We start from the raw sequence: 15,578 nt of genomic DNA on the forward strand, positions 1-15,578 counted from the left end.
GAAAAAAATAAAAATAAATCATGTTGCTTCTGATAAATAATAAATCATGTACTTGTGTGTTATAGCTCAGGAACCAATTTGGATTGTACAGTATTAGTATTGGAAGGTTAAAGATGATATTGTATTTGAATGAAGAAATAGTATTCAACTTGTGGTAGCGCCTGCCAAGAAAGAGCTCTACTCTACATAACCTTTGCAAATGAAAGAAAAACAAGTGAGATCCAGGAAGCCAAATTGAAGTTTTTATTGGCTGCTAGTTATATATATATATATACACACACACACACACTTTTCATCCAACTCAAAGCAGCACATACAGTGTGGGTATTGCACGCAAGAATGATTCAACACACAACTCATTTTTACATCTTCAATATTGAAATAAGCCACTTCATCATTGTAAACATACCAAATAACTAAATGCAGATGTAAAGACCTTCAAAGCAGGATAAGGGGCTTGGCTGATTAGTTTGCTGATATTGATCGAGTTTAAAAAAAATCTACAAACTAGAATCTGATCAATATTTATTATATCAAGACTCGATAACTAAAAAGGCAGCAGTGTGGAGTAGTGGTTAGGGCTCTGGACTCTTGACCGGAGGGTCATGGGTTCAATTCCTGGTAGGGGACACTGCTGCTGTACCCTTGAGCAAGGTACTTTACCTAGATTGCTCCAGTAAAAAACCCAACTGTATAAATGGGTAATTGTATGTAAAAAAATAATGTGATATTTTGTAACAATTGTAAGTCGCCCTGGATAAGGGTTAAAAGGGTTAAAATAAGTATCTAGAAAAACACTTCTGTTGATAAAATAAACAGTAAAGTGTGAGCATACTTTGCCAAATAACAGGTGTCCGTACAGTCACCATGACCTCAATCCACAGCATGTAACATAACATTTCATAACAACAAACGCCCATGTATAGTTTAATCAAAGAAAGTGGTTTCCATGGTATAGACTTGTCTTAATGCCAGTCAGGTATCAGTGCTAACAAAAAAAAGTAGGTTGCAGTTACAATTTTTCTGCTTTTACTAAGAATTGTTGGATAACATGTATAAACTGTGCAAAGTAAATGAGCAATTCAGCTTTCAAATACACATGGCCAGGCAGCACCCCGCATTAGAAGGCTCATGCTGTATTGTTGCTTTAGGGGAACATACAAAATACTGCTTCTGACCTTCTTTTTTTTCATGATAGTTCACGACCCAGTCAAGCAGCTGAAGCATTTTCAAATTCATATATATATATATATATATATATATATATATATATATATATATATATAAAGCCAGCATCCCCACACATACTTAATATATATACATAATTGAGTTCCTTGTGTTGCTTCTCTGTTTACACCACATATTATAAGGTCATAAGCTACTGCTATCCCTTGTTTCTACCCTGTTTACCAATATACTTTATCCCCAGAAGGATTCACTCTGAGACAAACAGGACCCAAGCTTACCCCCCTCTGTAAAACCTCAACCCCCTGAAGATGATGTTAGTTAAAAGATGCTTCTCCACAGAACAGCATGTTAAAAAGAATCCCCAGCGATATACTAACCTCTGCAAATGTCATGATATAAAACGTTTGAGTTTGCAATGCCTTACCCTGTACACAAATCTTTTAAAACCTGAGCCAGCCGTGGAGATTAAATATGGCAACCCCTTTCATTTCATTAGTAGGCATTGATGTTTTCATCTCCATACTACTGAAATAACTGCTGTTATTTAATTTCAGTCACCACAAACCCACACTTAAGTGCTTGAAATTAAATCATTTATGTCTGCTGTGAGATCCGTCATTCAGCTTACATTGGCAACAACTTAACAAAATAACAAAGGGTGGAAAATGATTTACTTCCTGCTATTCACTACTTTCTAAAACTGAAATCTAGTTTAGCATGCATTTTATTATCACATTTATTTTACTGCAAACATTATTTTTTTTACTACACTGTAGCAACATACATACATACTTGTTACACCACTCATACACTTTAGTGCACTGTTTAGGAATGGTAAAATATCTAATAAATACATTTCTAATGTACATAACTGGTTACATTTTGATGTGACTTGATTAACCACTCACTCAATCACACAATTCTGTACTCAGTACAAGGCATAAATGGCAGAAGACAGTGTCGTTAAATGATGTTTTTTGGCATTTGCTATACAATAAATTAATGTTGTTTTTTTTAAGAGTTTACACTAAACAATACACTATTTAATTATATTTTTTAACCAGCTTAAAGATTATGAAAGCAGATACTATATACAGGTCACTTGAATAATTCACAGATATTCAGGCGGAAAAGTATAAGCAGTGAAATATGACAGGGAGCAACTGTAGTCCAAGGGGCATATGTATTTAAACTAGTGCAATTCTAATAAAACAAACCCAAAGTAGTTCAGGATCAAATATGCTGGCTTTTAAAGGGCACGTTAAATTACATTAACACTCTTCAAAATAAGGATCTGTATTTTGTCATAGAGTTGAAAAAAAAAAAAAAAAAAACTAAAAGGATTACCCAGTTGTCTTTGCAGAGACTGACATTTTATCGGTTTTTTTTCATATGGATCTTCAGTCAGTCGAAAATGACATACTGTTTTTATGATATGTTACAAACCCAAGGTACAAAGAACGATTAATACGAGTGACATCATACATGTACTAGTATTCCCATTCATCTGTCTCCATATCCAAGTAGCTGAGGATGTTCTGAGCAAACTTGACTGCCTGTTTCCGGGCAATTTTGGACATTTCATCTCCTTGGGGATCAACTGCATCAAGCGCTAAGAGTTGCTTGGTGAGAAGTTCCTCCAGCAACTTATAGTTCTTGTCTGCTCTTTTGCCTTCAAAGACAAGCACCTGCCTCTGCAGTTCGGAGAGGCTCCCCAGCACGTTCCAGACAGCCTTGTGGGAGGGGTGCTCCTCCATGCAGGTATCGCCGGCCCTCTTCCTCAGCGCTTCGATCAGGTCAATGTAGGTGATGACAGCCTGCACCTCCAAAACCGCCCTCCGCCTGGCTTCACGGATGCAGGGGTTCCTGGCAGTGCTCACCTCGTCCAGCCTGGTCAGCAGCCCCTGCAGCTCTGCCTTGTGTTTGAAGTGAAGCTCGTTGGCTTTCTCGATCGTTAGGAGATGGCCCCGCAGTTGGGCCACCGTGTGACGGATCTGCTCGATTTTCTGGATGGAATCATTCTGGGCCAGGTCATACCTGCAGGTGGCGTCCCCTTCTCCTTCCAGGTCCAAGTGTTTCAGCAGCCCGTTGATCTCCTCTACCACCTGCTTCCTGTAGTTTCGGACCTCTGTGTTCCCGGATACATCCAGGGCATCCAGCTCGACAAGAAACCCTGTGAGCACCCGGGAGAGGCGCCCGCAGCTGTCCCCGCTGTTCAGTCCCATCAGGAGAGCGATAAAGTCACCACGGGACTTGTTGACCTCCACCATGATGGAGTTGATCTTGGTGACTGAGCCATGGGTGTTGTTGGAAAGGGGGAGTGATAGAGCCTGCTGCTTCATGCAGCTCTCTATGATATCCTGCACTGCGCACACCCTAGTCAGTGCACGGTACCTGGCTTTCCGCAAATGTACTTTTCCCCCGGTTCTGATCTGAGTCAGTCTCAAAATGACATCCTGGATGCCATCCACAAACTCGTCGCTGATGGTTCCCCCTCCTCCCCTCAGCGGTGTCACCTCCTGGGCGACCAGGTTCTGTGCCTCAAGGTAGATCCTCTCGATCTCCACCCGGGACGGGTGGTTGACGTTTTGCTGTAGAATCTCAAGCAGACTTTGGACCTCATGGGTGGCCCCCCTCTTAGCCCTCTGGATGTCCCCCTTGTTCTCCGTGTCCACCGAGTCAATCTCAAACAGCTGTCTGGTCAAAGCTCTTTCCAGTTTGCAGTAATCCTTGTCAGTTTGCAGGCCACTGAAAGACACCACCTGTGAGCTGAGGTCCTTGACTTCCTTCATGATTTCCTGGAGCCGAATCATGGAGGGATGCTGGTTGCCCATTTCCATGCTCTTCCAAAATCAAAAGTTCCAAATAACAGGCTGTAAATGAAAAAGCGATATAAGCTATGAACCACCTTGGGATTCTCTACATTGTTGCAGAGCGTAGTCACAAAATTAGAATACAAAATGAGACTGAAAAGCTAACGTGACACCCTTGCTCGGGTGAGGCACAAAACCATGATGTCCAGATGTGCTTTAACAGTGACTGACATCATCACCTTGCGACATCACAGTGTGCTGCAATGTTCTGTAATGCGATATCATCACCTTGAAAAGTATATATTTTTAAAAAATTTCAGTAATTGGAAATGTCTGCAACTGAGAAAGCGCTGTAGCACTTTTGCGTTTCCTTAATGATTTTAGTCAAAACTAGTTAAATACTTTTCTGATTCAAAATAGCTTAACAATCAGCTGAGGACTTTACAAATTACACATTGGAAGCTAACTTCAGTTACACCCAACTAAAAACATTACAAGTGTAACCGAAGCAGATATTAAATATATTCTCTTGGTTAACAATTCCTAGGTAAAAAGGTAAATTTCTTTAACACAGTTTTCAATTCAAGTGTTTTATAGTTGTATCTTCATGACAAGGAAAGCAGTAATTGATATTATTTTAAATTTCACTTTTTCCTAAGCAGTATCCAGAAACGATCAAAACAGTTTTACTTTCTTATTAACCAGTCCAAATGCTGGTAAGAAATAGTAAAAAGAATAAATAAATAAAAACTAGCTGATGCTTTAACTACCAAGCAAAAGAATGAGGATGACATTACTTACAGAACCACGATCGGATACACCGAGAAGGATCAGCCTAATTTGTTAAAGATCTGGCTCCCACTGCAAATCCAAAACACCTCTCCCTGAATTTCCTCGGCTACTACCTCATAACCACGCCTATGCTGAACAATAGATAAGTAAGTTATGTGCCAAGCGTGACATCCTGAAGATTATAAGGGCAGTGCAGCACTGTATTGGCAGGCTACACTTCAGCTGTTCCTTTGTGTTGATGATGTGTGTCTCTGTGATGTCACAATAGATTTGTTCCTTCTCTCTTAAAGACAAAACATGGTTTTCATCAGCCTTGATTTTTTTTAAGATTCACGTCAGGGAAGATAATTTTGGTTTTTTTTTCCCTAAAAGAAATATATCTGTTTTTCAGTAAGAAGTAAGGAGAGCTTCTCTTAAGTACTGCATATTAAAAGCATTGCTGATCGGCATGGGGGTACCAATTAAATACTCAGTAGTCCTGACACGTCTGGATGTTGAGAAACCCCACCACGCACATGCTTTCCCTCTGTGGTTTGGCAGAGCTGGAGAAGATGGTGGAGGTTTTAGGTAATAAATACTCCAGAGAAACAAAAAAGAGATCAGTTTAATGGCTCTACATCCTCTAATCTTTATAATATCTTGATTATATTTAAAGTTCTACCCCTAATTAAAGTCCCCATTCAACAGAAAACTATGCAACATTCTTAATTGTTGGTAACCCGTGCACAGATTCTACTGTTTTACACTGTGCATGGCAACTGCTATTTACTATCATTATTTGTTTATTTAGCAGATGCCTTTCTCCAAGGCGACTTACAGACTTACAGAGACTAGGGTGTGTGAACTATGCATCAGCTGCAGAGTCACTTACAACAAGGTCTCACCTAAAAGACTGGAGCACAAGGAGGTTAAGTGACTTGCTCAGGGTCACACAGCGAGTCAGTGAGTGAGCCGGGATTTGAAGCGGGGACCTCCTGGTTACAAACCCTTTTCTTTAACCACTGGACCACACAGCCTCCTTAGCTATAACATAAAGGCAGTTTCTGACAGGGTTTGTTTTCATTCTAATTCGTTAGCTCATAAACTTGGCTCCATGTGTGTCCTTTATGATTATTTGTTCATTGCTCTGATGCAATTGTTATTATCATCAGCTGGCCGTGCACATTTGTACTTATATCTAGAGAACCACTTATGATTAAACTTTGTAATTGAGAAAAAACAAGTGAATCCAGCAAAAGTTTCTAAATACAGATAAAGAAATCTGTATTGGAGTTCTGTTGCTCCAATGTTGAGCTTTTCTCTGGAGATACCGGTTGTTTGCACTGAACACTGAACCTCTTAATTCCATCCAAATAAATGTGACAACTCTCACGGCCCCGTTTAATCTTATGGTTTTACTAAACCAAAATGGTAATCATGTTAAAAACACCGGATTACAAGAGGGAAAGCAGGCTAGTAATGACTTTGATACAACTGTGGCATTGTATATTATATATAAGAGCATAATAAAAAAAAAACACCTTATTGTACCTACTGTACAAATACTGTTTACAACACGATTTTATTATTATTATTATTATTATTATTATTATTATTTAGTCATGTTAAAAACAGTAAATATTCCATTACGGTTCATTTCTATTTTTTCATGTGAGCATACTGTTTGTTTAAGTACCAAGCCCCGTGTCATTAATCCGTATTAATGACTTCAGAGTGTACAATAATAAACATGATATATTCGGACAGGATTACTAGGACGCAGCCTGTGTCGATGAAATATGTCTGCCATAAACAGAAAGCCATACAAATGTATAACAGTGACCCTAAAAGATGTGTTATCCTTCGTTTGTCGCAGCGACGCTGGGAGAATAACTCTTACCTGCATCTCCGCAGCGGATCACATGATCAGCACCGTGGACGCAGAGCCGGCTGTAAACAGGAAGCTCTGGGAAACGGGGATTCGGGTGGCCGAGCAGACTGAAACGCGACGTTAATCTCATGAGACAAAATATGTTTATTAAAGTTAAACATCCCAACATTTTAGATTATTTAAACAATTGTGTCTACTTATTATTTAAATATGTTTGTAACAGTAAATACTGTTTATTAACATATTTCGCTCAAATAACAAGTTAATCCGAAAAAAAAATAATAATAAGCGTGAAACTCTGGTTGTCCTTGTATTTTACCAAATTTGTCGTAGGACGTTACGTACGCTTCGTGAGTGGTTACGTCAAGTGTTGTTACTGGGTAATCCTCTGACTGTAGAAATAAAGGTTTATTTTTTAAGATTTATTTTTGGCAGAGTTTATCATAGTGAATATTAAATAGCAATGAGCCGCAGTGGTTTTGGAGCCACGTTGAGTAGGCTGTTGCTGCAAAACAGACACGGAAGCCGTGTTCATGTGGGCAGCTTGACAGCACCGAGACCGTTCTGTTCTGAAAGTGACCCACGGAGTCGAGGCAGGATCAAACAGGCACTGCCTGGGGTGTGTACAGGAGGTTTCTTTTACGACGATTTTATTCATTTCAGTGTTATAAATGTGTCCTTTTGACCTGTATCTACGACTAGGAAACATATAATCACTCGAGCTAATACACTAGTACTATTTACATATATGCCCACTGAAGTTATTTTTTAACTATTTAATTAGTTTGACTGTCTTTCGTTAAGACGGAAAAATAGGGTATGCCAATAAAACTGTGTAACTAGTGAGATTGTGTATGTGAACAGGGATGGGATTAAGACTCCTATTGCATAGCAGTTTCACCCATCCCATGTTTTACTTCGATCTTAATTAGGTGTGTAGGTAACAAGCTAAGGTGTGTCCTGTTAAACTCCTAGTAAAACCAGGAATGGATCAAACTGCTATGCAATATGAGTCCATCCCCGGTGCCGGCCTTTGACCTAATTTATTATTTCTTCATGTGGGCAATGACCTAATAACATTTGTATAAATTTAAAGCTATTTTCAAGGACTTTCCAATAAAAAACAATAAACTGACATAAGTTCTTGTCTTAAGGGGTTGAGCAAACCCCCTTGGTCCAAACTGAGTTGGAGTGACTCTTAGTGCTGAAAGTGTTAAACAAAACAAATTGTTTACCACGTGACACTTTTGAAAACAGAAATACATTTGAAATCTGAATAGGTAACATGAATATGTAGGGCACTTTTTACAATATTCTAGTTAACATGTAAATGTGTGTGTGTGTGTTAGAGAGATAGAGAGAGAGATACTTTTTTAATTTTTTAAATTTTTTTCATAGGTTTCCAGTTTTACTCCTCCAGCAAACTCTAGTCATGACTGGGTTGGTCCTCCTGATAGAATGTCAAATCTCCGACCAATCAAATATCACATACCTGAATATGAAAGTCCATTGGAGAGTCGACTTAGGAAGCTGAGACAAGAGACTGAGGACTGGAATCATCAGTTTTGGACCAATCAGAATATATCTTTCAGTAAGGTTAGTTCCCCTGGAATATTTTCATTTGTTTGTTTTTTTTTAACATTTTTATAAATTCAAATTAAAAAAGGCTTTTTTGGCATGACAAAATTAAAATTATCTTTTGCCAAAGCACTTAAACAACAAACATCAACAAAGACAAAACAGGTATGCTGCTGTGGAATTACATTGACAGTAGTGCCCAGAGAAATAGACAGAAGTTTGGATGCTCATGGCTCAGAACCTCTGTAGAGCTGGACGGCCCCTCTACACCAGAGTGAGCAGGTATAATGAGATCTTTGACCTGGTCTGCACTCACAGACCAGAGATGCCCATCCCTGCTGTATTTTGTACCAATACTAGCAATGCTTTTTTTTAAAAAAACTTATTTACATCCTATTACCAGCTTCTTCTTAGCTACTTTTATGTAGCATAAACCAGAAGCCGTCTCTTCAATTTGACCCACACATAGCATGTGATTATCCTTACAGTAATAACAAGTGGGTGTGACTAAAAATAATATTTGATGATGCGCGTTTGTGTTCTGGCTAATTGGTCCTTATGCTAATGTACTTGACTGGGTGTCTAGGTATGTTGTATCGCTACCTTTGAGAGCATTTACTTTGTTAGTAGACATCAATGGAATCAAGCAAAGGCATGGCCCACTGATAAAATAAAGCTGCTACAGTAAGTTGCAATAAAAACATTTTTTTTAATATGGTGTATGGGAACTTGACCTGTTACCTGATATGTCTGCCAAATTTTACCCTGGATCTCAGAAATATGATATGATAAACAAAATCTCCTTTGAATGTTTGTGGTTTCTGCCAGTGGAGGGCAGTCTTTACTGCAGCCAGATAGCAAGGCTTTATTTATGAAGACCTTGCATGCAGAATTGTTACTTCCTTTGCACAGATCAGGCAGGTAATATTGGTTATTAAGAGTAACTATGTTGCAGCGTCATAACTTAACTTGCTTTATTGATCATGTCCATCATTCCATAACAGCACTATGGGGGAAGAGCCACATTTACACTGTTTCTGTATTTAAAGCTGTAGTAATTTGATTTATAGTATATTCACCACATTACAAGGCACACAGATATTTCCATATTTATGCATTGAAGTGTTTTAAAATTACTCTGAAAGAAAAGCATGTTCAATCATAGTTTCAAAGGGTTTGCCCAATACATAAATACGCATGTACTGTATTTATTTGTTTGTTCATTTATTGCTTTCCATGAACTTGACATCTGTCATCTGCAGGAGAAGGAAGGGTTTATCTACTCGTGCTTGAAAGAAAAAGGCTTGGAACTGAGAGATGAAGATGGTTAGTAGAGAGCTTTAATGAGTTCTTAAGATAGTGTTGTGGCGTGGTGATGTTATTCATGAACACCATACCTAGCATCGCAGGCTGGTACTGCATTTCATCAGAACAAAATACTGCTTACAAAAGTGACACTTGTGTTCATGACAAAGCAAACGTAACAGGTTTTAACACACTCACAATATTTTAGGATCATCATGGTTTACATGCAGGGCAAAACACATCTTTTCTTAAATAATGTTTGGTGCAACAAGGTATGTTGTAGCCTGTGAGCTCTCTTGTCAATATTGTTCTTGTGATCATCACACAATGATGTTTATAACTTGATAGTTTTGTTTAACTGCTAATGATGAAGTGTATTGCAAGCGACTGAGATTTTCACAGCCCATTGAACAGGTCCTAAACTATGCTCTTGTCGTCTGGCTGGATTTCAGGTAGAAAAAGGACCTTGAGTGCAGATGAGATGGCAGAGTTTTACAAAGAGTTTCTGAACAAGAACCACCAAAAACATTCTGTCTACAACAAGTAAGTATTGTTTTTAAAAGCCATCCATGCAAGTAGGTCCATCAGTATAAAGTGATTTGCAGGGATATTCAGTCAGTACAATCAGCAGACAGTGAGACCGGTTGAAACAGATTCACATCAGGTTTAGAACAAAATAAAACAGGATATGGTTCTGTAACACATTTCCATGAAAAATGGATTCTGTCGTTCAGCTTAAAGGCTCCTCGGCAGCCCACTCCACCTATGTCAACAATTCCAAAGACTTACCGAATGAAATGTTTTTAGCAGCCCGAATAAAAAGCATGAAATCAGTGATTTAAATATTCTGTTGCTGTTTAGGTCATTGAACTAGATCTTGTTTGTGTGTTTGTTTTCCTAGTGTATTTCTTAAAGCCTGAAACTTAAACTTCTGTGTCTCTTTTGTCACCAGGGAATGGTATATGCGTAATTTTACCATCACATTTCTAATGGGAAGAGTGGCCTTACTGAAGGCTTGGAGAAAGCTGGGATGGAGACAGCAAGACCCTAAATTAAAATGATGGTTATTGTTAAATAAAATATGTACAGAAGTTTATCTGTTGCTTTTTTATCTTTCATTTCAGTGTGTAATTGTATATTTTATTACAGACTGGTACTGACAGCTGATTGCCTCAGCTATTGAAGGCAATCGCTTGTCAGGTTTTGATGAAACTACTGTATGCTTGGGATGTTTCTGGTGTATTGTTCTTAAGGGGCTTTTCATGCGGGTTTGTAGTCCTCTTAGCTAACCACACCATGGATAATGTTTGAAAATAGTTTTGTATATACTTTTAATGTTGCTGCAGAATTTGCAGCATCCAGGCACTAAAACATATATAAGCAGACTTTATCAGGTTTGTACAAAACAGGTGATGAATGCCAATGTATCCCTGGCATTAATGTGATCATCCCTTGTATTGTATCTCAGTAATCCACATCTTCCTAGCACATATGAAAAGCCCCTATTGTTCCTCTAAAATCCTTTTTATTTTCTCCTTGCACCCGTCTGTACGGAAGCATTATACAATTGGGAGACATTGAAAATAATTCAAGTTAAATTCCTCTTGTCGGAACTTCAGCTATTTTCCTTCAAACAGAGAAAATGCAAACGTAGGACCATTTTCCTGTACAGTGTGCTGATGCTGTCTCTCATCCTTGGACCTGCTTTGTTAAAGCTGTGATCTGGAACCTCCAGAACTGCTTGCTGGTCACCCCTAAAGTATTATTTAATCTTTAACCTTTTGCCAGTCAAGATCACAAGACAAATGCATACCAGTAAAATAAGCAATTAATTAAAAGATAAGTTTTGAAATTACATATTGTGGAATTTATTCAGAACAAATCACAAATATGTGTTTTGCTATCAGTAAGATAGATATATCTCCCAGGACCAGAATCACGCTGTGTCAATTAACAAGCATATAAAGCAGGCTTGTCCTACAAGTAAAAGAGCTTTTGTTTTAAAAGAGATCCTGTTGTCGAGCATTTTCACTGAAACATTCTGTGACAAATCTGAACAGTCGCACTTGGAACCTAATATAAAGAAACAAACATCTAACTGAAGAATGATATCCCTGTCTTTAAAACAGTCTTGAAAAATATTTACAAATACAGACCTTAGAAATGTATGTACTGCATCACATGACTTTGACATTGATTTGGTAGGATAGCAAACAACATTAAAATTGAATGTCTGACCTACATACAAGCCTGTGTGGCAGGGTGTATTGAGGAAAATCATTAACATAGAGTCATGGGTTTTTTCTTGGGTGGCAGTGCAGTCAAATGCAGTTAAAAATAGGAATTTGACTTTGAAAAGGGTCATGTCAGTGTTTGATATCAGCACCTGTCACATCTGGTTACTAGAGATGCTGTCTGGAATGATGGCTTTTGACTACAAGTCCTACGGTGCAGATCAGTGTTCAGGTGGAAAAGTGAAATTGATCCCAAGAGAAAATATGCAGCTATCAGACAGGTACTGTATGAATATATATCCTATTAAAAAGTACTGATTTCATAGGAGTTCAGCAAAGTGAACGAGTGATAACCGCCCTGTATAAAATCCTCATAGCCTGTGCCTTCCCCCGTTAGCCTAAATCACTCTCTATAGTTTGGATTGCAAATCTTTCTGCCACAAATGCACATGGTGCTGGCTTTCAGTTCTAGTTCCTGTGAGCTGTGATATTCAGATCTGACTTTCCCTTTGAGGTGAACATTCAAATTCTCTGTATAAAATAATAGCTTATTTAACAAATTGACATATTCAACCAGCAGAGGGTACCAATTTAGTTTTAATTTTTATTAGAAAAAAAAAAAAAATGCATCACCATTGTGCCATGGCAAAGACGGATCAAATACTTCTATGTAGTCTGGGAAAATAAAAACTGTATAGCGGTACCCTGAATATTAACTGTCAATGCTGATGGAATGGCTGATGGAAAGCGATGTTATTTCTCAAATCTGATTACGTTGTAGCGTCCACCGTGTCATCTTGACACAGTATGCTGTTGTCTGCTCTCGCTTTAAAAAGGGACAGGGTGACATCATGATTGGAAGGCAGAGGAGGATTGTGGGGAAAGAGGAAACGCCATTTTCATTGGGAGGAATAGAGAGCGAGCGAGAGCTGCTGACAGGAGCTTAATGATGCGCTCCCAATGCGTTATTTATTAGTAAACACCGTTTGCACATTAGGGTTCTGAATTGTCAGACCAATGTGTCAAGTTGCAGCCTCGATACCTATGAAGTATGCGTTAAGTTAGCGTGTGGCGGTGTTATTTTATTAGTTTTGTTTTAATGACATGGGTGTTGTAAGACCGGTGGAGTTTTAAGACTGAAAAGCGGAGGCGGGCGTTCTTTAGTCTGTGCCGGGGTTCGGCCTTGAAATCGAAATAATATCAAAAAAAGTTATTTATTGATTTTATCTGCAATCAAAAAACAACAACAACTTGTCTTGAGACCAGAGAGGAAGTTGCTGGTGAAACAGTTCCCGGAAGAATCTGGATGTTCGTTATTACAGCGGTAAATATTACAATATGTGTGATTCATGTTGAGAGGGTGGTTTTTCTGATTTGTATTTGTGTGATTTCCATGTGTTTCATGTAAGCGGGCTGACCATTTCATTGATTGTACTTTATTACATTGTATAGACTTTTTTCAAAAACAAATCCATACTGTAAAATGTATTTTAAAATGAACTGTTTTAGGCTGTGTTTAGTGTGTACAGCAATGCAATGACAAACGTAATTAAATATTTCTCAGAAAAGTAACAGAAACTACATCAAATGTTATCAATAAGAGGAAAGTATCCGCATGGCAACGTCAGCCTCGTTTTGAGACGAGGTTTTGTTTAGATAAATATTATCACCACGGGTCATTATGTTACAACTGAGTTATCAAGCGAGTACGACACACAAAGGTGAAACGATGCAATGAAACGAACTCTTAAAAATAATAATGTATGTTCTGTTTCATTGTTGCGTTTTTGTTTTTTGGAATAGACCGTGACTGCGTCAGATTTAGTGGATGGGCTTGGGCTAGTGACTGCGGAGTGCCTTGTAGTCTCAGTTCTGCATCCGGATGGAAATTGAAACTAAGGTTTTAAACACAGAGTGCATGCAAATAAAGAGGATTATCCAAATGCCTGCGCACGGGATATTATTAGACTATAGGGAAATATAAGGACATGTGATTTGCCACTTTCAAAACAATAGTGTATAATTACTCTTGTAATTAAAGCGAAGTGGGCTTTCTTGCAACGCCGTTTTATATAGCCTTCAGCAAGACAGATGTGAATCTATGAACACCTTTTTGACATGAATATGGTTTTATTGTAGAATAATGTAGTTGGCATCATTATATCTTTAAATTCCTGCAAAATGGGTGTAACCGTTGGTAATGTGTTGTGACTAGTAGAAGAAATGTACATTTCTTTAACAAGCAAATGTTGTCTTCCTTCGCCCTGCTGAGAGTGGGTTTGAAGAATCCACTCCAACACTTTTGCTGCTTTCCAGCTGTGCAATCATGTGTCCATGGTTTGTGCTGATGCTTGTCAGACCATTTCCTTAAAGCCAGTTAACAATGCATGGGGTTCTTTGGAAAAGATACCGCACATGACTGTGGTAACGGCACATATACAGTATACTGCCTGTTAAAAAAGAATCGAAACGACTGCTTCTGTCCCCTTGCTTTCATGGAAGTGTAATACCCTGACTTGTAAGGTATACGAGCTACATATCCCTGTGCCATGTTCTTTATTGTTGCAGATAGCCAGTCAACAGTGCTGAAGAACTTTGATAGTGGATTGAGAGCTCGGAGCTCGGTTGGCAGGTGTTTTCTTACGCATGTAGATTTTTTGAATGGGTTTTGATCATGGCGTCATGGACACGTGCAAACACAGGTTTAATCCGGCTCTTTGGCTAATTTGTTTCACTTCCCTAAACAATCCTGGATGCTTAACAATATTTTAATAAAAAAATAACTGATGTTTCTTGAGGAACCACTTAGTTAAATTAGGAGATGGAATTGTCTTGCGCTGTATTTATCGACAACCATTTAACAACAAACATCAAACTTGTAACAAAATGGGTAAAACAGTTGTTCACACAATTGTGTAAGTTGTACTTTATTTACAAAGCTGCGTTTGCCCTACTGGGTACAAGAGACAGCAATAATGGATGGTACACATGGCTCCTCCTGTAGAAGGGGACAAAGAATTGCCTCCTGGCAATGTTACAGTAACAGGATGTGAGGGAGGATGATGACTGTGTCGCTCTGGAAGCCTGGCCTTGCTGTGGATGTGTGTCACTGTTTACCTACATAGCAAGATGGTGTACGGTTTCAGTGCTGGAGGGTCGGGGATGATTTAGTGTTTAGTTTTAAGTCCTGTAGCTGCCAAAGATAAAAAGGCTGGTTTATTTATTTATTTATTTATTTATTTACTTCTGTCTTGGTACTCTTTCAAACTGGGTTATTAGTGTAGGGGAGGGTAGTGGAGCTATTGAAATGCAGAGTGCATTCAGTTCACATAAGGATGCTCTTATCCTCGTGTTCAATGCAGTTTTGTCTTCTTTTACAGAGTGTTTATTTTAGAACTGGATGGTGAGCCTTGTTTGCCGCGCTGACATGCATGCCCATTTGTTTTCAGACAGTCTTTTGCATTTTTTTTCTTAAGGATCGCTATACCTTTGTAGACAGGATTACACTTTTTGTAGAACTGCATATAATTTTACCTATATATAAATGCACGCAAATCTGCTTGGTTAAGCCTCTTAATGATGGCATTAATACTACTGTGGAATGTCTTCATTTGTAGTCGTTTTACAGATGTGTAAGGCAGCCTCTGCGTGGTGTTAAAGAGCACTCCATTAAAGTCGGGAAGACTTTCTTTCTGACCATTTACTTGATTTCCTCCTTTGTTTCGTTCCTCCTGATTGCAGTTTAATACATTACAGATGCTGTTTCTCTTGTGGTGTTTTTCACAGTTACTTGTTTTT

General features: G+C 38.5%; 3 protein-coding genes across 10 annotated transcripts in view; 2 read left to right on the forward strand and 1 right to left on the reverse strand.

The window, feature by feature from the left end:
- Positions 1-225: 225 nt before the first annotated feature.
- On the reverse strand, positions 226-6,744 carry LOC117416678 (BAG family molecular chaperone regulator 5-like). 2 transcript variants are annotated; one of them, XM_034028024.3, is made up of 2 exons: positions 6,673-6,744; positions 226-4,061 (listed from the first exon to the last, which is right to left on the reverse strand). In XM_034028024.3, the coding sequence occupies exon 2, from the start codon at positions 4,026-4,028 to the stop codon at positions 2,679-2,681; it is 1,350 nt and encodes a 449-aa protein (XP_033883915.3). In that variant the 5' UTR covers positions 4,029-4,061; positions 6,673-6,744; the 3' UTR covers positions 226-2,678. The 2 variants fall into 2 exon arrangements, with proteins under 2 accessions (XP_033883915.3, XP_033883906.3); XM_034028015.3 differs by lacking the exon at positions 6,673-6,744 and adding an exon at positions 4,803-5,672.
- Positions 6,745-6,994: 250 nt separating this feature from the next.
- Positions 6,995-10,642, forward strand: LOC117425011 (cytochrome c oxidase assembly factor 8-like). The gene is made up of 5 exons (XM_034041624.3): positions 6,995-7,282; positions 8,062-8,259; positions 9,504-9,567; positions 9,999-10,089; positions 10,499-10,642. Exons 1-5 carry the CDS (start codon positions 7,127-7,129, stop codon positions 10,605-10,607), a joined length of 618 nt encoding a protein of 205 aa, XP_033897515.3. The 5' UTR covers positions 6,995-7,126; the 3' UTR covers positions 10,608-10,642.
- A 1,988-nt stretch (positions 10,643-12,630) lies between these two features.
- Positions 12,631-15,578, forward strand: part of LOC117417066 (kinesin light chain 1) — a 36,307-nt gene continuing 33,359 nt past the window's right edge. For 4 of the 7 annotated variants that reach the window (XM_034028790.3, XM_058991921.1, XM_034028799.3 and 1 more), the window contains exon 1: positions 12,632-13,104. The gene's annotated coding sequence lies outside the window, so the exon portion shown is untranslated. Of the gene's footprint in view, positions 13,105-15,578 lie in introns of all 7 variants that reach the window. The other 3 variants (XM_058991920.1, XM_034028771.3, XM_034028781.3) reach the window with 1 other exon arrangement.

Source organism: Acipenser ruthenus, chromosome 18, assembly GCF_902713425.1.
Source record: "Acipenser ruthenus chromosome 18, fAciRut3.2 maternal haplotype, whole genome shotgun sequence".
Classification (NCBI taxonomy): domain Eukaryota; kingdom Metazoa; phylum Chordata; class Actinopteri; order Acipenseriformes; family Acipenseridae; genus Acipenser; species Acipenser ruthenus.

Coding starts and splice junctions, on each gene's coding strand:
- LOC117416678 (XM_034028024.3), bottom strand. CDS start 4,028: ATGGAAATGGGCAACCAGCATCCCTCCATGATTCGGCTCCAGGAAATC.
- LOC117425011 (XM_034041624.3), top strand. CDS start 7,127: ATGAGCCGCAGTGGTTTTGGAGCCACGTTGAGTAGGCTGTTGCTGCAA. Junction 9,568..9,998: donor GGAACTGAGAGATGAAGATG/GTTAGTAGAGAG, acceptor GCTGGATTTCAG/GTAGAAAAAGGACCTTGAGT. Junction 10,090..10,498: donor AAACATTCTGTCTACAACAA/GTAAGTATTGTT, acceptor TTTTGTCACCAG/GGAATGGTATATGCGTAATT.